Source organism: Pan paniscus, chromosome 1 (genome assembly GCF_029289425.2).
Source record: "Pan paniscus chromosome 1, NHGRI_mPanPan1-v2.0_pri, whole genome shotgun sequence".
Taxonomy (NCBI): domain Eukaryota; kingdom Metazoa; phylum Chordata; class Mammalia; order Primates; family Hominidae; genus Pan; species Pan paniscus.
In genome coordinates, this window is record NC_073249.2 from 225,240,187 (window position 1) to 225,263,248 (window position 23,062).

At 60.1% G+C, this 23,062-nt stretch overlaps 1 protein-coding gene and 1 long non-coding RNA gene across 7 annotated transcripts in view; one reads left to right on the top strand and one right to left on the bottom strand.

Moving 5' to 3' along the window:
• The window catches only part of PRDM16 (PR/SET domain 16), a 372,677-nt gene extending 362,528 nt beyond the window's left edge, over positions 1–10,149 (bottom strand). The window contains exon 1 of the mRNA XM_063602269.1: positions 10,008–10,149. Within this exon, the coding sequence (XP_063458339.1) occupies positions 10,008–10,044 (37 nt within the window). The 5' untranslated portion in view covers positions 10,045–10,149. The remainder of the gene's footprint in view (positions 1–10,007) is intronic.
• On the top strand, positions 8,897–22,165 carry LOC100995663 (uncharacterized). Of its 6 annotated transcripts, none has more exons than XR_008954865.2 (5): positions 8,897–9,090; positions 10,331–11,080; positions 11,254–11,965; positions 15,022–15,628; positions 17,992–19,714. It is a non-coding gene; the product is annotated as an uncharacterized LOC100995663 (long non-coding RNA). The 6 variants fall into 6 exon arrangements; XR_008954863.2 differs by lacking the exon at positions 8,897–9,090 and adding an exon at positions 17,510–17,732 and having other exon boundaries at positions 10,344–11,080; XR_008954868.2 differs by lacking the exon at positions 8,897–9,090 and having other exon boundaries at positions 10,435–11,080; positions 17,992–18,822; positions 19,040–19,714.
• The last annotated feature ends 897 nt before the right edge of the window (positions 22,166–23,062 follow it).

Genomic DNA, 23,062 nt, shown 5'->3' on the forward strand with positions numbered 1-23,062 from the left:
CTCTGATGTGGGGCTGGAAGGGGCTGGAAGGGGCTCTCAGGCCACCACTGCCGAGAGATGCTGACATAGCCGAGACCTCTCCTCCCCATCACGGCCTTCACTCGGGAGCACAGTCTGAGGCCAAACAGGCCCGGGCAGCGGCGGAGATTCCGGGACGCGGCTCCACCAGGGAGGCGGTGGGCAGCAGGGAGTAAAATGAGGATTAATGCCCGGAGCCGTCGGAGACAGTCACGCCAACTTCCTGTTTGCCCGGGGGAGCACCGCAGCCACCCTGCGGTCACCGTTTGGGCTCCTCCGGTGAGCGTCATTTTTGGTCTTTGTTTAAATGTTTTACGGACTGATATGACCAGCCTCTCTGACGAGGCTGTTACAGCCCATTGGGCAGAGAGAAATGTCTGGGCATTTTTCAATGCGTTCCCCTTTCCCTGGGAGACCCAGCTACGGGAGCCATGGTGGAGTCTATTATGGAAATCCATAGTTGCTGTAATACCGGCTGCCAGGTCTGGATCAGATACAGGGATTCAACCATGTCACGGGCAAGAGCTCCCGGTCACATTCAGAGCCCGTTCCTCACGTATGCACCCCGTCATTTCCTCCCTCCGCTAAAACGTTGGCAGTGTCCTGCCTGCCACAGGTACTAGAGAAACGAATTTCATTTGAACTACCGAATTAAAAAGAGAGAGACAGAGGCTCACAGCAGCAAAGAAAATTACATAACCCTCCTCTCTGGCAGCCTCCCTCCCTCTCTTCTGGGCCTTTCGAATGTGAAACAGGGCTGGGAACAGGCACCTCCGCACCAGTGCAGAGAGGAGGCCCTGAGCCTCGTGTCTAGGGCGGCAGGGGTTGGGGTGAGCTGTTGGTCGGATTTTGGCTTTCCTGCCATCTTAGACACCATGGTCCAGACCCCCAAGCGAGGGACCACTCCCCAGTGAGGACACAGAATCTGTGTGGAGCTGCTGAGCCCCGACTCGCCACAGCGGGAGGCAGCCTGTACCACCCAGAGCTCGGGGACCCTGTCTCCCTCCAGGTGGGCCCCTAGCATGCATCCTGCAGCTGGAGAGGTCCTCTGCCCCCTGACATGCAGGTCTCGGAGCCCGGCACACGGGAATCCCACCACACCATGATTGACACAGGGGAAGATGAGCGGACGGATGGGAATGGAACTTGCAGAAGCCCCCAGCCCCCTGCAAGAACTAGGAGGCCTCTGATAAGAAAAAAAGTGGCACGTGCCAACAGCTGTTTCCACCCCAGGACAGAGGCAAGGACGGAGGAGACCCAGGGAGGCTGAGTGTGGGGAGGCAGTAGGGGAGGCATCCACTGCATGTGGCAGGGGCCAGAACAGATTCTGGCACCTGTGCCTCCTAGTTTGAAATGAGCAGCTAATAATCATTGCATGTTTTATTTCAGGGCTGAGCTCTAAGGCAGGGGTCAAAGTGGTTCTCCTGCTGCAGGCTAGGGGAGACCCCCGTGTGGTTTGGCTTTATGATGTGGCCCGGGCCCTGCCTACAGCAACGATACAGTGCTGGTGGTCCACGCACGGGGCCTGGCCTGTGACCTGCGGCCTGCACACCCACCCCACACAACACCCACAAAGGCTGAGGCTGAGGACTGACCAATCAGCTTTCCAAACAGGCCAAGGAGATAAAAACAAAACTCCCCATCTGACTGCCTGGCTGATTGGAGGAGACATTGTAAAGCACCCCAGCCTGGCTCCAGGACCCCAAATTCCAGGAAAAAGCACCTACTAAACACCCTGGTGGACCTTCCAGGTCCTTCTGTGCAGACACCCCTGCTGGAGGAACAGGTTCACACGAGTGCACACATCGCAGCACTTCAACCAAGTTCAAACTCACTTTTATTCTCCAAAGCGTCCTCACCTTTACCCGGTTTCACAAAGGGGAGAGTCCAGCAGCAGTGAGGGAGGGGGCCAGCCCAGGCCAGCGTGGGGCTGGGGACCCTGGGAGAGTGGGACACACACACGATGCAGAGTTGGGGTGAACAGAGCCTGGGTTTCTGGGGCTGATGTGGGACACTCCTGAGCTTGTGTCACGGGGCAGGGCCCGGGCCCACGGGAGACCTCGCCAGCAGCCTCCAGGAGGCCCATGGACCAGGACTTCATATTCGCCCCAAACATTCAGCTTTGTTATTCTTCTAAAGTGGGAAAGGAGACAAAGCTACTGATTTCCCAACTCCACAGCACACCACACAGAAAGCAAACTGCAGGCCTGGAGACCTGCCCTGTGGGGGTCACTTCAATGGGGACTGGCCCCAGAGCCAGAGGTTTGGGGAGAGCCAGCCAAGATGCAGACCAGCCCCTCTGAGAAGCAAGAAGGGGCTTCATACCCTGAGATGTGTGCTCTGTGGAGTTTCCTGTGTCCCCCCCAAAAACACCCACCATCACCCCATGTTTAAATTCCTTATAGAATATACATTTGGTGTCAGAGGAGAAAACCAAACCTAAGTAAATCCATCCAGGTAAGTTGGAAGGCTAAGGAGGGACAGGGAATAGTCCTTAGTGTGCCCAAGGAAGCCGAGCCGGTTTCTGGGAATAAACTAAGAAGCCCCGGTAAAGCCTGGAAAACCTCTCCTCGCACACCCATGCAAAGGCAGCCCTGGCCCCTGGCCTCCAGCTAAGCCGCCTGAGCCCTTTCCTTCCTGTTAATGCCCCCTGGCACTACCTGTGGGCGAGGAAGGAGACAGACACCCTCGGAGAAGCCCCAGGCTCCAGTGCTTCTGCCCGGGGACACTGAGAGCAGACAGAGGCTGAGCCCACGTGTCCCTGCTCCTGCATGCCCTGACACTTTCCCTGAGCCACTCCACGCGGGGGACCAGCCGGCGGCCACTAGCAAGGGCTTCCGTGGCACAACTCAGCCTCCTCAGAACACATCTCAGAAGCAGGAAAAGCAAACTCTTCCCTCGTCTCCCCGCCCCAACAGATCCTCTGAGAGCCCCAGGTCCACACCAGCCGGACAGGGAGCACGTATCCCACACCCTCCCTTCATCCAGCAGAGTCAGTGCAGATGTGGCCAGGGCTGCGGCAAAGACGTGGATCGCAACACACACGCACACCTGGACACACACACGTGCTTGGACACACCCCTTCATACACCCACGCTTGACAGAGCACGGGCTGGAGCTGCACAGTGTGCTGGGAAGCCTGTTATCCTGAGAGGAGCGCGGGGCCGGTGGGTTTCCTCACAGCAGGCTCAGAAAGCCGCTTTGCCAAGCAGGGCCTCGAGGTGGGCAGAGCAGAGGCTGCTCCTGGTTCTGCACATTTGAAGTGGGCACCCCACGCGTGGGGGGCTTGGCTCACTCCTGGTCAAGCCTAGTGCGTGACTCCTCCTCCCCCAGGAGGATGGTGGGCAGCAGCTGCTGAGGTTCTGCAGCCCTGGCCTCTGGGGTCCCCTCTGGCCCGAGGTGGATCGCAGATGAGCCTGTCGCCGCACTCACTGCTCCGCCTGACAAGTGGGGTTCAGGCCAGGATGAAAAAGGGACCCCTCCTCACCGGGTTCGTTTCAACACAGGCTCCACGGCCTCCACTCTGAGAGGTGCGTGTGCAGGCTTGGAAACGGCACCGCCATCGGCGCGGAAAACGCGCATGGGACGGCGCGGAGCCTTATTCAGAGGAGATGAAATAGTCACTAGGACCCAGCCATGTCTTAAAATGATTATAAATTATTTTAACAGTGCATTTGCAAAGGGTTATAAAAACAGCCATAATATATTTTTTTCCTTAGATTCTAGAATTACCAGTGTGACAGCTAATGCAATAATGATTTGTTTCAAATGCCAGTGTTTAAGCTGTATAAAGCTGATTTTATACATTTTTCCAGTAGGCCGCATTGTAGTTAATGAAATTAAACACACCAATCGCATTTGTCCCCAGGGGACGAGGAACTGAACACACCACTGGTTTATTTTTTTATTAAAATAAATTGCAGCCGGCAAGATGGACTAATTGCATACAGAATTGAAAAAGAAACATTCCATTGATATAATTAAGCCAATTTTCGTGGACAGAAATAGTTATAGTGGATATAAAATAAGCAAAACCTTCACCAGAATCTGACTTCCCTCCTTTTCTGCCCAAAATGTTAACTATTAAACAAATATGATCTTGGAGCGGCCAGCACTCCTATCTTCAGGCCTCGGGGCATTGTTCCCGCGTCTCAGGCTAGGCCGGCCAGGCGGGCCAGCCCAGGCACCTCCAGACCGTGGAGGATTTGATGGCAAAAGCCCAAGAGTGAAGTGGTCAGACCAGGGAGAGGCCACTCCTCCCCTGCTCTGGGCCCACCGAAGCTTGGGAGCACTCCTGGCCCAGGATGACCACTGTGGCCCTGGCTGCAGCCTAGGAGACACCCAGACTTCAGGAGCCGTGGCCCACGCCAGGCTGGACCAGGGATGTCAGCAGCCGGCCCCTTCCACCCTGCAGCTCAGACCAACAGGACAGCAGCAGCTCCACCTCCGCCTGACTGCTGGGCGGTGGGTGGAGGCGGGGGGTGGTGGTTATTCCCCTCCAGATCTGAGGGGTGGCAAAGGGCAGGTCCTACACCTCCCGGGCCAACCTGAGCCTCCTGCATTTGCTCCCGACGAAGGCAGTGAGCGAGGGAGTGTGGAGGGTGCAGGCCAGGCCACCCGACCAAGGCTTCTGCTCCTCTGTGCCTGCCCTTGGGGACAGAACACCCACAGAAGGGGCAGGAGCTGTGGGGGACGGAGCCCAGCGGGAGTCCAGACCCGGCAAAGCAGGAATCCAGCCTGCAGGTGTGAGGTCACTTACACGCTGGACGCACGTGACGTCCTGCCTGCTTTTTAAGAACAGACCTGCTACAAGTTGAGCATTGGCCTTGAGAAAATGCTTAAACCCTGACACGCACACACACACACACACACACACAGAAAAAACCCTATGGAATTAACGGCAGCCTGTGGTGCTCTGTGGGGGAGGGGAATGCTACATAAGAAGCCCTGGAGGTCTTCATTCCACTGCATTTCACTGGAGCCTCAATCTGCTGTGTGCCCTCCCAAGAGTTCCTCCACCTCTCTGCGTCTGGGGTTTCTCACTCCCAAAAGTGGTGCCTGCTCGTCTGCACTCTGTCTTTCCAGGGTCAGTGAAGGGAGGAGGTGTCCTGTCCCCCAAGTGCACTAGGGAGCCCGGCCCGTCTCCGGAGGTTGCCGGCAGGGGCCGGGGCTGCGGATCAGACTGGGCAGGCGGGTCTACCCTCGAAAGCCGGACCCCCACCCTCTGCCTCGGTTTCTCTGCACCGTCTTCCCTCCCCCTACAGCCCCTACTTAAACCCAGGCGGCGCGCGCTCCCGCGTCTCTCGGGGCGCGGGTCGGGATGTCGCAGGGAACCCAGGCAAGCGGGGGGCCTGGCGCCCACGGTGTCCCGCACGAGGTCGAGGGTCGGCGGTTGGGGACGCGGAGGCCGCCCTCCTCCGCAAGGGAGACTAGGAGGAGGGGACCCCGGGGTCCAAGCTGGGGCTCTAGAAGGGGAGAGCGCCGCTCCCGCTGGGCCAGGGTCGGGGCGCCAGGCTGCGCGGTGTGGACGCGGGCGCTGCTCCGGGGTAGTTGGCCGCGACTTTGTGCGCGGGGAGTGGGAAGTCGGCCGAGACTACCGGCCGGCCCGGGGTCCCCCAGGCCCCGCTCCCCGACCCGGCCCATGGCGTCTGCAGCCCTCGGCGGCTCGATTCTGAGCCCGCGGCCGCCGCTGCACCGCGGCGAGGCCCCAGCCAGCTGGCTTCGCTCGCGAAGTTTCCTTCCCGCACGGGGAAGTCGCCGGAGCTGCTCCTGGTCCTCCCGCGCCGGCGACGGGAGCTGCAGCTTCCAAGACTCGTTACACGGGTTTGATTCAAAACCTGATAAATTGTATTTAACGCTATTTGAAAATTTTAAACGAAATTATTCAAAAGATTTTTAATCCCGGATAATTTTTGTTGAAACTCTAATTATACATCACCTTAATTACCAGCCCAAGCCCCCCAAGGATCCCTAATTGCCTCCTAATTGAATAAAACAGGGGGCTAATCGGGCCCACAGCGGCCCAGCGAGCTGCCACCAGCCTCACCTCCCCTGAGGGGCCTGGTGGGGGGAGCCCCTGGCTGCCGGGTCCCCTTCACCCAGCCTCCCGGCAGAAATGGCAGACCTGGTCCCCTGCCCTGCGCACTGCCTACAGGAGGACTTGGGAGCCGAGGAAGCCTCGGGGCCAGGAGGGGCCAGGATGTCGGGCCCGCACCTGCTCTGGAAGAGCCGCTCACAGGACAAGGAGGACCCCCCGAGTGGGCGTCTGGTGGTTGGCGAGCCAGGCATGGCCGGTGCCTGTCCCCAAGGAGCCCACCCAGCAGTTGCTCCACAAGCCAGCTTGGCAAGCCCCTCCTGCCAGCTTCCGAGCCATGGCACACCTGTGCAGCCAGGGGCAGAGGGAGGGGGCCTGTGGGTGACACACAGTCCACTGCCGTGGGGCACCAAGCCCTGGCGGCCAGCCCCGCACTCCACCCCTCCACCGCAGCCTCTGTGTTTTCGTCCGAAGCGGGGCAAGACGCTGGATTCCCGCCGGACGTCCTGGCGCTGCTGCCCTAACCGGCCTTCAGAGGGAAGGCTGCCGTCCTGGCTCTGGGGAGGGGACTGGTGGAAGGGGCCAACTTCCCCAGGGAGGGTGGGAGAAGGGAGGGCCCAGCCAGCCTGGCCTGTTTCTACAAAGAAGGAAGGAGGCTGTGAACTGGGCCTCCAGCCCCGCTTACCTCTACCCTGTCTCCAGCACACCTTCCACACGCATCACCCTCAAACACGAGCAAGACACACACAGTCCCCATCTAGTGGGGGCTGCAGCTCCCCCACCCCAGGGGCTAGATGGGACTTGTGGAGAGGACACTCCCCCAGCCCTGGGGTATGTGGCATCTAGGACATGGGGTCTGCCACCTAGGTGGGGATCAGGCCTCAAGGAGCAGCTCTGATGGGGGTGCCGACTGGCACATCCTCCTCCTGCACAGAGGCCCCCAGCTGTGCTATGAGGGCGATGGTGATCCAGAGGGCACCTTGGTGGTGCTAACCCCCCACTTGCCCACCTGGCTCACAACAGCCCTGGAAACAATAAGCTTTTGTTAAGCATTGAGTTTGTAAATGTGGGGCTGCAGCAGCCCCTACCCCACCGGCCCTACCGCCCTGGCTTCAGTAGGGGGGACCCTGTCCCTGAACTGTCCTCACTCTGTTCCTGGCCCCCAGGCTCAGGTGGAGGAGGCTGTAGGTTTCCCATCAGCTGAGCCACAGCCCCGGCTTGGGTGCCCCAGTGGCCACCTCTGTCCTTGGAAAGCTCAGCTGGAAGCCCGGGTCACCCCCGGAGCCGCCACCATTCGGCCCTTCACAAGACCCAACCCAGAGGAGTAACCCACCTGAACTGAGGCTTGGAGTGGGGTCTCCAGGGAAACACAAACGAAATTACACCTCCAGATGCACACTCGGCGGTGGCCCCCGAAATGCTGGGTCATGGGGTCACCTCCACTGGCCTGGTTGCTGTTCTGTGCCCAGCCTGAATACCAACCTGGTAACCATGACCTTGCCCCTGCCCCACCCCACAGTCCCCTGACCTGGTCAGCATTGTGGGGAGGGGAGGACCTGCTGGCTGGAGTGCTGGCCCTACCGCCTCTGACTCGGGTAATGGACTATGGTCCCCGGGGAAGTTCACATCTGCTTAAAATATCGCCTGATGAAATGAAATTCTTCAGCGGATCCTGCCTTGCTCAGGGCAGGCAGTGTGATCCTGAACCTGCCTCAGCCACCTTGGGGGGCCTGGGACAAGCGGTCCCAGCTGTGGAGCCTGGAAGGAGGGGTTCCCAGCGCTCGGCCAAGTGTGGACAGAGGGCCGAGGCCTGGCAGTCACCTCTCATGGGGTTTTTCCTCACTAAAGACTCTCGGGAAAAGGAAGCCAGCGCTCGGCGCTCCCGCTGGGCCCGGCTCTCCGGCCTCCTGGCCAGATGGCTGCCAGGCACCAGTTCTGGTCCTGAGCGGACCCGGTCCCGGGCCACCTTCCCCACCTGGCAGAGGTGGAGCCGGCGGAGAGCTGGGGCCTCTCGGAAGTTTCCAGGGCCGCGCGGGTGCGCCGAGTCCGCCTCTCGCTTGCAGCGAAGGCCCCGGCGTCAGCGCGGCCGGTTTCCCCTTTCTCGCTCCAGCTTAGGGCCCATCCTGGGCGAGGGCCTGACCTGGCGGCCCACACGCAGCCCCGTGGTCCCGACTCTGAGCAGGCCCGCGGTGCACACACAGAACCGAACCCGAACACGCACACGCACACCCCACGCGCGGAGGGCCCGCAACGCCGCGCACAGACAGCCCCTTCGCGTCGGCGGCGAAACGCCCGGTCTTGTTCGCACCAAGAGGGGTCAGAGGTCACGGGAGGCCGAGGCCGAGGGCACCCAGCAGCGGAGCGCGGCGGGAAGGGGGCGCCTCACCCAGGGGCCGGGAACGGCCGATGGCGGGGCGCAGGAGCGTCCGGCACAAACTCGGGAGCTGCTTTTCCCTGGTGCACAGAGCGCGGGGCCTACGGCCGCGGGGCAGCTGTTGGGACGAGCCGGGCGGGCCCCGAGCCGAGGGAGCGGAGCTTCGGAAAACCGCCGCGAGTCCCGCGCGCACCCGGCTCACGTTTGGGGGCTCGGCCCCGGGAGCTGCGAGGCCGGACTGGAGGGACCCGGCCCCGGAGGCGCGGACGGAACGGCGTGGGTCGGGCGGGGACCTCGAGGGGAGCGGCCCGGGCGCCTCTTCTGCGGGTGGGCGGGCGGGCGGCCTGCAGAGGAGGGGGCGGCGGGAGCAGGCGGCGCCGATTCCGCTCCGCGCGGCGCTGGCCGCTTCGCTGCACCCGGGGCTTCGGCGGGGCTGCGGGAGCCGCGCTGGCCGGGCCGCGGCGCCGCCTGTCCTCACCTGCCCGCCCGCCTCACCGCGGATGGCGCCGGCGACAGGGGCTGCGGGGTGCGCGCGGGCTGCTCGGAGGCGCTGTGGCGGGCGAGGGCGCGGGTGGCTGGAGCACCCGGCCCGCGGCAAGGACCGGCTGGCGGCAGGCGGGGCGCGCGGAGCCCGGGGCTCGGCCGAGACGGAGCGAAAGAGAAAGTAAGACCGAGGACCGGGCAGTCTGGCCGGGGCAGCTCTGTCCCCGCCGGGCCCGGCTGTGCCAGGCAAGCGGGTACAGAGGGGTCCACGCGGGCCCGAGGGCGGCAGCGGCGGGTCGGGAGGTGGCCGGGTGGGTCCCTCCTGTCGGAGGCACGGTCGCCCCGGCGGCCCGCGCAGGCTGCCGGTGTCCCAGAGGAGCGCCCTCCACCACGCGGGGCACAGCCGGGGATAAACTTCACGACCACAGTTCCCAGCCCGGGCAAAAGTCTCCATTTTGCTCCCCAAGTGGCTGCGGCTGTCCCGCCGTCGCCACCCCTGCCCCTGCGCCCGCGGAGCCGGGTGGGCGCCGGCCCGCGCCCCCTCCTCCGCCCCTCCCCGGCTCGGGGTCTCCCTCCTCTGCGCCCGGCTGGCGGACGCCAAAGGCGGTGCTCTAGCGCCCACTATTTCAAAAGCCCGGAATATGATTTGACCAGGACTGAGAGCCACTCGGAGAGAGAGAGGGAGAGAGCGAGCGGGGAGGAAAAAGTTGCTCTCCCCTTTCGTCAACTTTTCGCTAACTTTCACTTTTCGCTCCCCTCCACCCCCGGCCCTCCCCCTCCGCCCCCCTCCCCGGCCCCCACCGCGCGCCTCGGGTTCCCGGGCCCGAGCGCCTGACACTGGTGGGGGGGGAGGGGGTTCCGCGGGGAGGGGGCCGGCGCCTTCGGGGAGCGCGCGGCCCGGGCGCCCCGAGCCTCCGCGCCGAGCCCGGTCGCCCCGGAGCGCGGGAGGCGGAGCAGCCCCCCGGGCCGCGCGGCCGAGCCGGGGGCCCGGAGCCGCAGGCGCGCCGGCCGCGCCCCGACGCGCACCCCTGGCCCGGGCGCCCCGGCCCGGCGGCCCCGGCCCCGGCGGCGCGGCGCGGCCGAGCGCGGGAGACTTACTTTTGGCTAGCTTCCTCGCCCTCGCCTTGGATCGCATGGTGTCGGCTCGCGGAATCTCTCTCCTCCTCCTTGAGTCCAGAAGCAGCCACACACTATCTTCATCTCCCCAGCATTGTCAGTTTGGACACCTTCGCACATGCGCACAGAGCACTCAATCTGACACCCCTCGCCGGGGCCAAAAAAACTTTGCAATGTATTCATCATCCTCATCGTCGCGCCGCCGCCGCCGCCGCCGCCGCCTCGGCGCGGGATTGGGGGGCTCTCCTCGGCCTTCTCGGTCTTCGTCTCACTTATCTCTCCCCCCTCTCCCCCCCCCTTTTCAGCGCAGCTCGGAACTGGCCCTTTAAGAAAACATTCCGTGTTCGGCGCTCCCGCCCGGGGCCCGCACCCCGGACACTTTAAAAGGACCCAGGTGGCCCCGGAGGCGAGGTGACTATCCCCCCACCCTGCCCCTGCGTCGCGGCGCGTCGCGCTGCTGCTCCCGCCCCAGCCGGGGCCGAAGATGGGGCGGCGGCTGCGGTTTTCCACACGACTTCCTTGGATCTCGGGGCACACGCGCCGATAGTTCGGACGCGAGTCCGGGCTGGTTTTGCTCCGTTTTACTGCGTTTGATTACTAATTTAAAAGCTTTGCGTTCCCCGTCGCCCCGGCCCGCTTTTCTCCTGCATTCTCCCCTCGGCCCCCGTCCCCGCCCTGCGATCGCTGGAGGGGGCGTCGGGGCTCGCGCGCCAGAACCCGGCTCCTCCGAAGCCCCCTCCGGGCCCCACCGCCCCCCTCGGGCCTCCCGGCCCCCGCCTCCTCCCCTTCGCCCCCACCCAACGGCTGCTGCTTCGGGCTTCGCGGCTCAAAAACAACAGCGGAGGCGCCGCCAGCTCCGCGCTCCGCCACTGCCCAGGCCGGCGGGCGGCACTCGGACCCGCCGCCCTCGGTCCCTCGCGAGGCCACGGAGGCCAACACGCCTCGCACGGGGGGACAGCGCGGGGGCAGCCGTCCAAACACCAGGCGTCCTCGGCTGGTCGTCCCAGGGCGCCCGCACCTCTCCGCCCGCGCTCTCCTGCCGCCGCGCCCCCAAGGTGAGTACCCGGCTGCGCGAGCGCCCGAGCTGGGCCACCTTCGGGGACCCGGGCCTCTGGGGACACTCCCCTCTGGCCTCTCGGGGCCCAGGTGCGTAGCGGGCGGAAAGGCCGGCGGCGCAGGTGGAGCAGCTCGGACGGGAGCCGACCAGACGCTTCCTCTTCCCCTGTAGCCCCCAAACTCCAAGGCGCTGCGGTGGAGGGGCCGGGCTGAGCGCAGGCAGGGTGGCCCGGGCCCAGGAGCCTGACGGCCTGAGTGCGGATTTCTCATCTGAGTATCTGGGAATCGAGAATGAATTGGAAGAAAACCGAGGCGCTGCCCTGGCCAGGTTGCTGCCCCGCACCCTTCCGGAGCACCGAAGTCCTGCCCGGCAACGGGACTTGGAGCTGCCGCAGAGTCAGCCTGAGCCCGAGGCAGGGGTCGCGCCCGCGATGCGGGGTCTCTGCGCCGCCCCGCGAGGCTCCTGGCCGTGCCCTCCCTGCCCTTTGTTGTGTAATGAGACCTGTGGCGGCTCCACTGAGACCCACACGTGCAACTCCGCGCCTCCGCGTTAAAGGAGGTGAAACGCAGCAGCCCTGAGAAACCCCGAGACCCCGGTGTCCTCGCAGAGGCGCCCCGGATGGGGAGGGGCGCGGGGCCGGCGCCACCCCAGAGGAAAAGCCCAGCGGAGCCGGGTTGGGCAGGAGCTGGCGGCGGCGGTGCGCTGGGCCTTCTGCCTTGGATCCTCCGCGGTCGGCACCGCTTCCCTGCTCAGATTCGAACCCAGATTCGGCTCCCAAGGCTCCCACGGCTCCAGGGTGCCCAGTCTTGCAGCCAGCTCGCCGCCCGAGCCCCGGATGGAGGAAGCGCTCACTGGCCGCTACCTCTGCTGTTTCTGGCACCAGGTGAGTGTCGCCTAGAGAAGGGCCATGAGCAATGGCACAGCCCCATTCCCTGCCGTCCTTTCGAGGGTCTATCGACCCCTTTACCCACCCTCCCCACACCCTGACCATCTTTCTACAGGGGTTGGGGCAGAGAACAGCTCAGTTTACAGGCCCGGCTCTGGAGGTCTTGATCTGCCTAGCCAACTAGGGCACCGCTGCAGCTTTGCACGGCCAAGGCCAGTTCTGAACCTGCTCACCCCAGTGGGTGGGAGGTGCTGAAGCCCAGGAACACGGGCGCTGTCTTGCCTAAACCCCGCCAAGGGCAGGTTCCCAACGGTGGGCCCAACCTGGCTGGAGCTGCTGGCTAGAAAGGACTCAAGGTCACTCCCATATCTCTGCACCCAGGTCCCCCTTGCTCCTGCCTGAAGCCTCCGCAGGTTTGGGAGGAGGCCTGGGGAAGTTACTATGGTGCCTGCGAACCACTCCCACCTGCAGAGAGGGTCCCTTCCCCACCCTCACCCTGCAGCCCAGCAAAGACCTCCTTTGCCCCTGGCCTGGAGGTAGCCAACAGATGCCAAGGTTGTGCAGTCCTGGCCTTCTTCTACGGGTGCCCCAACTCTCTCAGGCCCTCTCCCTGCCTCCTCCTCCAGCTCAGGAGGTGGTTCTCAGAACCCTGGTCAGGCTAGGACAGGACAGCCATCCCTCGCCTGTTGCCAGCCCCTAGGGAAGAAGGGCAGGAGGTATGGGAGCAAGCTGGTCTGTGCCATCTGGTCCTTGCCCTCCACCAGGCTGTTGGGTAGGGATGGGGTCATGGATCTGCCTGGGAAGGGGTAGCTGCTGGTCAAGCCTCGCCAGGGAGACAGCCGGGCTGCCTACCTGCAAGGCACTGATGCAGCCCTGGCTCCAGTGGGGCAGTGTCTCCCCAGCCTGCTCGAGGAGCCCAGGCAGGCTGTCCCCAAGGCCATGGCCCTGGCCGAGGTTGCATCCTGGCCTGGCCAGGCCCTGCCCCCGCGTGGCCAGACTTAGAAGCGGAGAGCAGGTCAGGCATTGAGGAGTCCCGTGGGGAAAAAGGGTGAAGCAGGGAAGATCAGATGCAAGTCCTCCCTGGTGCCCAGTTCTGTGTCCCTGCCTGGCAAGGGCTTTGGGGGGCTTGGAGAACAGGTAGGGCAAATGTAGGCCCAGTGGGGAAAAGGTTGATACTAAAAGGTCTAAGGGCAATTTTCAAACCAAGTCTAGCTCTGCAGAGCCTTGGGGCTGATGCCAGGCCCTGGGGCCCCTGCGCTGGGATCGTAAGTGCTGTGAGCTCATTCCTACTGACCTCCTTGGGTCGTCCAAGGACAGTGAGTGTGGGTTGGCCACATAGAGGCTCCTACACTGGACAACTGCACGCTGCTGTCGAGTTCCAAAACCAATTTCATAGCTGGGGTCTTGGAGGCTAGAGAGGGGCTTTAACCACCAACTTCTGCTGGGGTCTGGGCAGAGAGGGAGTCCATGGAAACTCGATTTCTCCATGAGCCCTGCAGACTCCCAGTGTTTCTAACGGCTGGAGACCCATGACCAGGTTAATTCCTTAGGGAAAAGGCCGGGTTTGAGAGCCAGAAATGCTGGTCCTGCAGTGCTGGAGGAAGCATCTTATTAGCGAGTAGGAAGCCCCCAAGCCCCAGGGGTTCCCCAGAAGCCCATTGAGTAGCAGAACTACCATGCCGGCCTGCCCTCCACTCCCGGAACCTACAAATGCATTCAAGGGCTAGAGGGCCCCTTCGCTTGGCCAGGCCTTGTGCCCCATGCCAACTGGCAGGGTCAGAGCAGCCCCAGCTGCCCCTACCCCCAGCCCCTCAGGCCCCAGGGAGCCCTGCTTTGGGCCGTGTGTGCAGGACAGGAGGTAGGCATGGCACCTGGCAAGATGGACTCACCTCACCAGGTTCTTTCTCTCCCACTTTCTCTCCCTTCACCTCACCCCTTTCTCTCCCACTCCTCTGTGCTTTTTGAACTTAGCCATGGGTTTTCAGATACTTGGCCTTAGGCTTTATTGAATTCCAGGTCAAGGTTTTACTGACTCCACACCCCCACCTTGTTCCTCCGGGTAGCAAAGAAGCACACAGCTTCTGGTTTACCAACAGGCTTTCCTGGGAGATTGGAAATGCCCCAGGTGGGATCCAGACCGCCAGCGCTCACCCCACCCCCAATACGTGGGCCACTGAGTCAGGCCAGGATGAGGCTCTTGCTCCCTGGGCATGTTCTCCTGCCCCACACTTGGTGAGAATGTCTCCCAGACTTGAGCAGCAGGAGCCAGGAGACCACAGGGGCCCTTGGGGATGGCTGACTTGGCTCCCACTAGACAGAGGGGAACATGGAGGCGGGCTGCTTGGACCCTATACCTCGAAGGGGACTCGATGGGGGCTGAATGCTGGAAGGAGCCTGCGTTTGGTCTAGAATGGTGGGGGTGGGTGGGAGACACAAGTCATGGAAAAGGCCATTTCTTCCCTATTGAGACCTCTGAAATGACCCGAAGTGGGTGCTTCCTCCAGCATCATGCCTCAGCCGCACACTGGGGCTACAGGAATCCCCCCAGACCCTGGGGTCAATATTTCGGGGCCCCTTTGAACCTTCTTCTCACCCGAGGCCTGGGAAACCTTCCTGTGCCCCAGAATACTTGGAGAGGACAGGACACAGGTCCCAGTTGTGGCCCAGTGGCGGCAAGGTTCCGTTCCCTGCACTGCTCAAAGGTGGGGGCCTCCCAAAGCCGATACCCGATTCCTGGTCCCAGAGTGGGTAGCTGGGAGGAGTGGACTTCCTAGGAATGTGAGCCATGTCGCTGATTTCGAACAAACCCCAGATGTCTGGAAACTGACTTATTTTGATTGCAAGAGGGTCCTTGTCCCTTGCAGATGGGCAGCTTCCGGGGACCGGCTTGCACGATGCCGTGGCCACCCCAGTGGAGACCCTCTGCCCGGCTTTGTGTCCTGGCGTCTCCACCAGGGTGCCCAGCTCTCCTGCGCAGATGTCGGGAGTATCTGAATGCCCCATGGGCACTTCGAGGGCCCAATCCGGAGTTTTTTGTTTTGTTTTGTTTTAAGAGATTGAGACTGTGAACCTGAACTCCCTTGATCTCCTCCCGTTGGGCCCAGGAGGGAGCCGAATCCAGGCCCAACCGGGCTCACTGAGAAGCTGCAGGAAGCCCCCAACGACTCCTACTCCTGTGCGGCCCATACTGGGCCAGGACGCTGCAGTGGCCGAGCCGCTGGGTGTCTGCAACGGGGAGCGCCCCCGCCGCTGGGGGCAATAAACGGAATCGGTTTCACACGCTTTCCCTCTTGATCTAAGAACCTTTAAAAATCCGCCAACGAATGCTGTTGCCTGGATGCGCTGCGTATGACCTTCAGCCGTGTGTTCACGCGCGCCCGCAGCCGTGGAGTGGCGGTCCCTCCTGCCGCCCGCAACCCCGGGGCCTCCGGTCTGCGCACACCGGGAGCAACTTCGTTACCCACAGCGCCCGCGTCCTGCGGCTCGCGCGGAACTGCGCGCGGGAAGGTGGCAGAGCGACGCTCCAGAACGCTGCTTGCGTAGACGCTGCCGCTGCCTTCAGATCCCAATTCGGCCGCGCGCGGGCGGGCCCTGGCAGCAACGAAAATGGCCAGCCTCGTAGCCTTCCGGGCCCGGCGGCCGCATTCCGGGAGTCGCCAGGTGGGTCCCGCCTTCCGTGTCCCCAAACGCCCAGAGCCCGGGACACGGGCCGGCGGCCGGGTCACCAAGCCAGTTCCCGGAATCGGCTCGCGCCGGAATCCATATTCGGCTTGCAAAGCCCGCTCCTGCCGTCTCTCCGCAGCGCGCCCTGCCCCACACTGCCGGCCCTCTTAGCTTCAAAACCAAATTTTGCCTTTCATCCTGAGAGATTAATACCCCGCAGGTGAAACCTTGGAGACGGAGCTGCGGTGGGTTTCTTTTCCACGCCTCAGTTTCCCCGTCTGTGAAATGGGGCCAGGCGCGCCTGTGCTTCTCCGGGAGTTTATTGCAGGGCTGGCTGGAGAGAATGGCTGGGTGGAAGCTGCCAGGCGGAGGCCCAAGGCCGCCCACCCCGTGGGCCTCGTTTGCTGAGCGGGGGTCAAAGGCGTGCGGGACAGGGCGCGCCCCACGGCGGCTCTGGAGGCGGCCCGGCCCGTCCCTGTCTCCTCCCCTCGCTCCCCCTCCCCCGGCCTTCCCGGAACTCTCCTCGCCCGCTGGGTGGAGGAGGGGCGAGGGCCGACTCCGCCGCCCCTGGGGTCTCCCTCCTCCCACCCCCACCGCAGAGTCTGGCCCGCCCTGGGCTTTCCTCTCAGGTCCCTTTGGGTCTCCAGAAGCCCGGAGGTTTCGCGCAGACTCGAACCTGAGATGACACCACCCAGCACCCCAAATCCTGCAGAGTGTGGAGGGGATTTGGGGAGAAGGCAGGGGCTGCCCGGGCGCTCTGGCTGCTGGGGGTGGGGGACAGGGCCTGCCGGGGAAGCGGGTCGGGGGAGGACTGGAGACCCAGGCTCCCCTAGGTACAACGAACCTCGCGGGAGGGAATACGCCATCCCCTTACCCACTTCCGAGGACGTAGGTCTTTTGGCACCGGCGGCAGCCGCGTTCCCACACATCTGGGCGGGGCCCCGCAGCATGGCCTGGGGAGCTGAGGCCTCGGGATCCGGCACAAACTACTCCTCTGGGTGTAGACGGAGGAGGTGGGGTGTGGGAAGCAGGGGGCCATGGTCTGAGCAGACCTTCTCACCTCTGGGCCTCCCACCTCCTGGGGCAGGACTTACGGGGAAGGACCCGAGGGGAGTGGGGTGTCCAGAGGGACACCCAAGGGTCTATGCCTGCGAGCTTTGCTTTCTACTAAACCAATAATCGCAGTGGTGGTGGCAGTCGAGACACGGCTCAAAGAGCCGGCAAGAATAGAGCAGAGACCAGGATCGCCCCAGGCAGGGAAAAAATGACCAGTTCTGTAGAGTGACCCGAAGGTGATGGAATCACTCGGGCGTCCTCCTGGGAAAGAGCTGCCTGCTCCCCCGCCGCCGCCAGTACACCGGCGCCCATGCCCCGGGGGCTGGAGAGAGCAGCCAGGCACAGGTAACTCAAGAACTCCAGTCCCCTCACGGGTGCCGTGCTGTGGGGCGCCCTCACCCCCACACTTTGGGTCCCTGGGCCTCCTCATCAAAGCAGGGGCCCTGAGTGGCAGGAACACCCCTGTGTGCAGAATAGTGCCCCCTGCAGCCCCCACAGGTCACCTCTTTGAGGACCTAGGTGGGGCCTGCCCTGGGGACTGGGGTGAAGAGGGCAGGTCCAGCCTTCAGCAGCCCCTCCCCCATGACTTCAGTGGAATTACAAGGGGAACACCCAGGGCAGCTCCCATAGGCTGCACAAGGGAAGAGGGGAGGGCTTCTACTGAGGTGAAACAGTGACCCACCCCTCCCACACCGTCAGCCTCCCTCCCCTCTCCACCCTTCAGTGCTGGGACCCCAGGGCCCATAGACAGCTGGGGGAGTGGGGAGACAGGAGGAACTCAAGCTCAGCTTCTGCCTCCTGTCTTCTGGGACCCTCGGGCAGCTCCTCCAGCTTCCTGGGAGTCCAATTTCCCAACGTAGAACGGTGGCGGCCGAGCCTGGCCCTGTGGTGGGGCAGCTGCACCCCGATGAGTGGCTTGCAGTTCCTGGAGCCCTGCAGGTTGTTGGAGAGGCAGGGAGCCATTCTCTCTCCCGCCTGCCCTCTTGCACTTCCTCTCCCAGAACCCAGCGCTACTCCCAGAGGCTCTGAGCTGGAGCCCTAGAAGGTAACCACCTCCTGGCTGGACACAGGGCAAGTTGGGGCCAGGCGTGAGGACAGGTGCCCCAGGAGCCACCTGCTCCACTCATCCACAAAGGCCTTAACTGGCTCAGGGGCCTCGAGCTCCCAGTCAAGCCCTGCCCTTCTGACCTTGTCCTACCCTGGTGCTGCCAGTCGGGTGGAGGTGTCTCGGGGCCAGCTGGTCTCCTGGCAACTGAAGTCCGCGCTTCCCTTCCATTCACTCATTCCTTCCTTTCCTCACGCAGGAGGCGCTGCAAGGCTCCGTGCTCCTGGAGCTTCGAGTCTATGGTATGAGTTAAACAGAAGGGTATCTCCTCCATCAGATCTACAGGAGGGTGTCTCCTCCATCAGACCTGGAGCTTCCAAGGCATTTTACCCGAAGCTCCAGCACCTGGCCCAAGGCTGGGCTGTGCTGTGTCCTCAGTGAAAGAATGGATGAGTCACAACTGAATGACTGAAGAGCTGAACCAGTAGGTTTCCCTGGGGTTTCCACAGGCAGTTTCAGCCCAGGGGAAGACCCAGGGTGATGAGGGTCACCTTGCAGGACGCTGTGGTGTGGAGGCAGCAGCCTGGGGCAGGGACTGTGCTGAGTGCCTGAGGCCGAGCCACCCCTCTGTAACCTCCATAATCCATCAGGTCTCAGAGGGCCGTCCTATGTTCAGTAAGCCAATGCTAGCACCATGTGACGAGGACACAGCAGTGAGCAGCTGCCCAGGCCCCTTGCACTGTGTTTAGAAAAGGAAGCTGGCTTGTTCAGGGGTCCCCAGCAGGATGGGGGGCGGGGGCAGGGACCATGGCAGAGCGAGAGTTCTAGGAGAGAAGCTGGTCCACCCACAGGCTCCCTGGCCTGGGTGCTGTACCAGGCAGGGTGCTGGGCGTTGTGCTGCTCACTTCCCACCCCTCGGTTGCACCTGGGGGCTGTGTGGCCTTCCCAGTCCTGTTGTGGGTGCTGTGATTGTGCCCACCTTACAGATGGGAAAACTGATGCTCAGAGGCTTGAGCAACCTAGGCCAGGACCTGTCCTTAGAGGCAGAAGCAGGACTCAGAGGAAGAGCACCCTGACCACAAAGCCCCAGGTGACTTACACTGCAGGGATGGCACTCTCCGGGGTGTGCAGGGTGGCAGAGGTGCCTCTGCAGAGAGATCCCTGCCTGGGACCCTTTCCTGGGGCTCTTCTGGTGCTGGGAGTGTGAGCACCACGAAAGCCCCACTACAGTCATGCCACCCAGAGGGCGCTCTGGCCTCTTGGTCACCCGTGTCCTTCTGACAATGACCAACACACTTTTTTGCCAGGGTCCAGAAAGACTCAGCCACTGGAGTCTGTATTTCCTGAGTCCACCTCTCACTGGTAAGTCCTGAGCCCCATTCCTTCCCAGCACCCACTCTTGGAGCAGCTATCCAGGGCTGTGCTGTGGCTGCTGCGGTCAGGGAGAGGTCGCATGCTCCAGCCAGGGTCTTTGGGGGCTCAGTTTAGAACTAATACGCCAAGCAAGTCATGCTGAGTGTCTGGGCTTCTTCTAGGAAGGTATTTCCAATCATCAAATGTGCCATTAAAAAAAAATGCATGTCAGTTAAGTGTGCACTAAGCCTGGACCACATGGGACATAGTGGTTCCAATAAACACGAATAAGCCAGTTTTCACATTAGAGAAATACCAGTTTCTTGCAGAAATGCGGTGCTTTTAAAAGAGGTTAATTAATAAACAGCAGGTAATTGTTCATGGCACATTGTGGCGGAGGGTAATTTTCATTTTAGAGGATGGAAGGGCCAAATACCCCTCCCCACTCAGCATTTTTCTGTAATAATCACCTCAGCTTCACCTCCGCCTTTCATTTTTACAGCTGGAGCTGTTTATCATCGCTCCAACTTTCACTAAAAAGGAAAAACTATCACTTAAACAAAGCCATTGAAACCCCAGCATCATATGTGGATTTTTTAACATAAATAAATCATACAAACTAAGATTTATGTTCTTGGAATGATGTCATTCATTGAAGGCTGCCTTCCCAATCAAAGCCGTGTTTAGTGATTTTTCTTTAGTGGGTGTGCTTTTTGCTAAATAGGAAAAACCCGTTCGGTCATCCTTGCTGCTGTCTTTTCTCGGTTTGGCCCAGAACATCAGAAAGGTTTCTCCCTGGGCCAGTCCACAGAGCCAAATGGTGAAAATGGTTTTAACTCCACAGACTGCTTTTAAAGCCTTTGCTTTGGAACCATTAAGTCTGAGATTAAAAGACTGTTAAACCTTCCCTAAGAATGTGTGCAGGCCTCAGCAGAAGTTTATGGTCCTCCCAGGTCTCCCAGAGCCTAGAATGAATCTCGCTGCAGAGTAACGCATCTGCAGAAGCTTCACCAAATTGAAATGAGTGAGGAGCATTAAAATCAGCACACGTGGATAAATAAGATGTGGCATACCCACGCAATGGAATACTATGTCGCCATGAAAAGGAATGAAGAGCTGACACTTGCTACAACATGAATGAACCTGGAAAACATGATGCTCCATGAAAGAAGTCAGTCATAAAAGGTCACACTTTGTGTGATTCCATTTATACGAGATGTCCAGGATGGGCCAATCCATAGAGACTGAAGACATATTAGTGGTTGCCTGGCTGTAGAAGTAGAGGCAGTAGTACTCTGGGCCAATGAAGGCACTGGGAACAGATGGGCCACACCAGAGTCCAGCTTCAGCCCTCCAGGCATTGAAAGGAGACCATTAGCTGGAAGCCAGTGGGAAGTCGGGCTGACTAATAGGGGCAGGTGTCCAGGAGGCTGCAGTGTGAGGCTTTCATTTGTTCAAGCAACACACATTCACTGCACTCTTACCGTGTGCCAGGGACAGCCATAGGCCCTGAGACTACAGCAGTGATGGAGACAGACGCTGCTCCCATCAAGGTCATGTTTTGATGGGGAAAGCAGCAATAAGCCAAATACATATGGGTCTGGGGTGCCAGGCTAGACGATTCTAGTACAATGGACATGAAAGAGGAGAGAGGTGAAGGCACAGTCTTCAATTGGTTGTTCAAGAAAGGCCTCACTGAAGTGGTGACATTTGGGCAGAGACGTGAGGGAGGGATGAGGGAGCCACCCAAGTGTCTGGGAGAACAGCACTGGGGCAGATGGAACAGCCAGTGCAAAGGCCCTGAGGCTCCAGTGACCAGTGTGGCTGCTGCAGAAGGACGGGGAGGGGAGGAGGGGAAAACCGTGTAGAGTGGCAGTGGGAGGACAAATTAAGGCTGCAGGTGGAATTAAAGTTGCTCTTTCAGCTGATTTTAAAGTAGGGAGACGATTCCGGATTATCTGGGTGGCCTTAATGTCATCATGAGGATCCTTAAAAGTGGAAGAGGGAGGCAGGAGAGTCAGGATTAGGATGAACTGGAGATATGTGAGAATATGAGGAAGATTCCCCTGGCTGTGCTGGCTCTGAAGACAGAGGAAGGGCCCACGAACCAAGTTACGTGAATACGGACAGACTCTAGAAGCTAAAAAAGGCAAGGAAATGGATTCTAGAGCCTCCCCAAGGAAGGCAGCCCTATGCATGCCTTGACTTTAGGACACTGAGATCCATTTCGGACTTCTGACCCACAAAACCAAAATCTAGTAAGTGTGTGCTATTTGAAGCTGCTAAGTTTGTAGTAATTTGTTACAGCAGCCACCAGAAATTAATATGGGGAGGAAATAGGGATTTCATCTGTCCATAGTAAAGACATGCCGGGGGTGATAAGAATCTGAGCCCATCTCACCTAGATGAGAACGACAGAGTAATGACCACAGAATAGTGGTGATGGCCATCCTCACATCTGGCTCCTTAGCCACCCATGCCAATATGGACTGACTGCCTTCTACGTCTTGTCCATGGCCATTCTGTAGGGAAATTCCCTTGCATCTCCTGCTACCTTTACAGACTACATATTTTGTTGGATTACTTTCTCATTTTCATGAAGCATATCTTCTAGTAACTTCTGATAAAAGATGCATAGGAGATAACTATTTTAGGACTTCCACAGTACCAGAATGATGGATGAGCTGGGTATGGAATTCTAGATTGGAGATGAGTTTTTTGTTCAGAATTTTAGAGAGTATTGCCCCATTGTCTTCTTGCTACCAGGCAGCTATTGAGAAGTCTAGGAAGATTCTGTTTCCTCGGACTTTGTGTGCAGTGTGATTTTTCCTTTTTGGAATTTTATAGAATCTTCTTTGTCCCAAGTGGTCCCATATTCCACAATGATGTGCCCTAGAATGTGTCTGTTTTTATCCACTGTGAGTTCTTTCAAACTGAAAACTTGTGTCCATTAGCTCTGGGAAATTTTCTTGAAATACTTTGTTAGTGATTTCTACTCTCTGTTTTGTTTCTTCTTCATTTTTGAAACTTGATATTTATATGAGCTTTCTTCTGCACATATAATCTGTGTGTCCTCCAAATGGCTTTGCTCTGTTTGTTTCAATCTGTCTTTCCTGAGGCATCTGCTGATTCTTGGCTTTCTGCCCATGATGAGGAGCTGACTGGAAGTTCTGACAGTAAGAGAGGAGGGGTTCATTGCCCTTGAGACCCATGAATGGGAGTGATCCTTGATCCTTGGATGTCAGTATCTTTAGGAACTGACCTGATTCCCAGAGAAGTTACCCAGGGAGCAAGGGAGGGGTCTCGCTGCCAGTCTTCTTGGAGTCAACTTGGAGTTGAAGGCAGGGGTCTTTGCAGTCAGCTGCCTGAATTCTGGGAAATAAACCTCTGGACTTTTGCTGGTGTCAGGGAGGGGTGGTCGCTCAGGGAGGATAAGGAGGGGATAGGAATCCCCCTTTACTAAGCCTTCCTGATCGTAGCCACTCTTGCACCCCAAGTCCTAGAGGTACCCTTTTTTTTTTTTTGACGGAGTTTCACTCTTATTGCCCAGGCTGGAGTGCAATGGTGCGATCTTGACTCACTGCAGCCTCTGCCTCCTGGGTTCAAAAATTCTCCTGCCTCAGCCTCTGGAGTAGATGCAATTACGGGTGCCCACCACCATGCCTGGCTAATTTTTTTTGTATTTTTAGTAGAGACAGGGTTTCACCATGTTGGTCAGGCTGGTCTTGAACTCCTGACCTCAGGTGATCTGCCCACCTTGGCCTCCCAAAATGCTGGGATTATAGGCGTGAGCCACCACGCCTGGCCCCTAGAGGTAATCTTATACTCAGTCTTGAGTGTTAGGATTCCCCTTGGTTATAAATCTGGTAAAATCTCACCTTCCTGCTCTCTATTCAGGATTTTCTCTTGTCTCTGATCCAATTGCCACAGGTCCATCAGCAATTCAGCTTTCAGAAGGGAGGCCCACCCTTATGGGT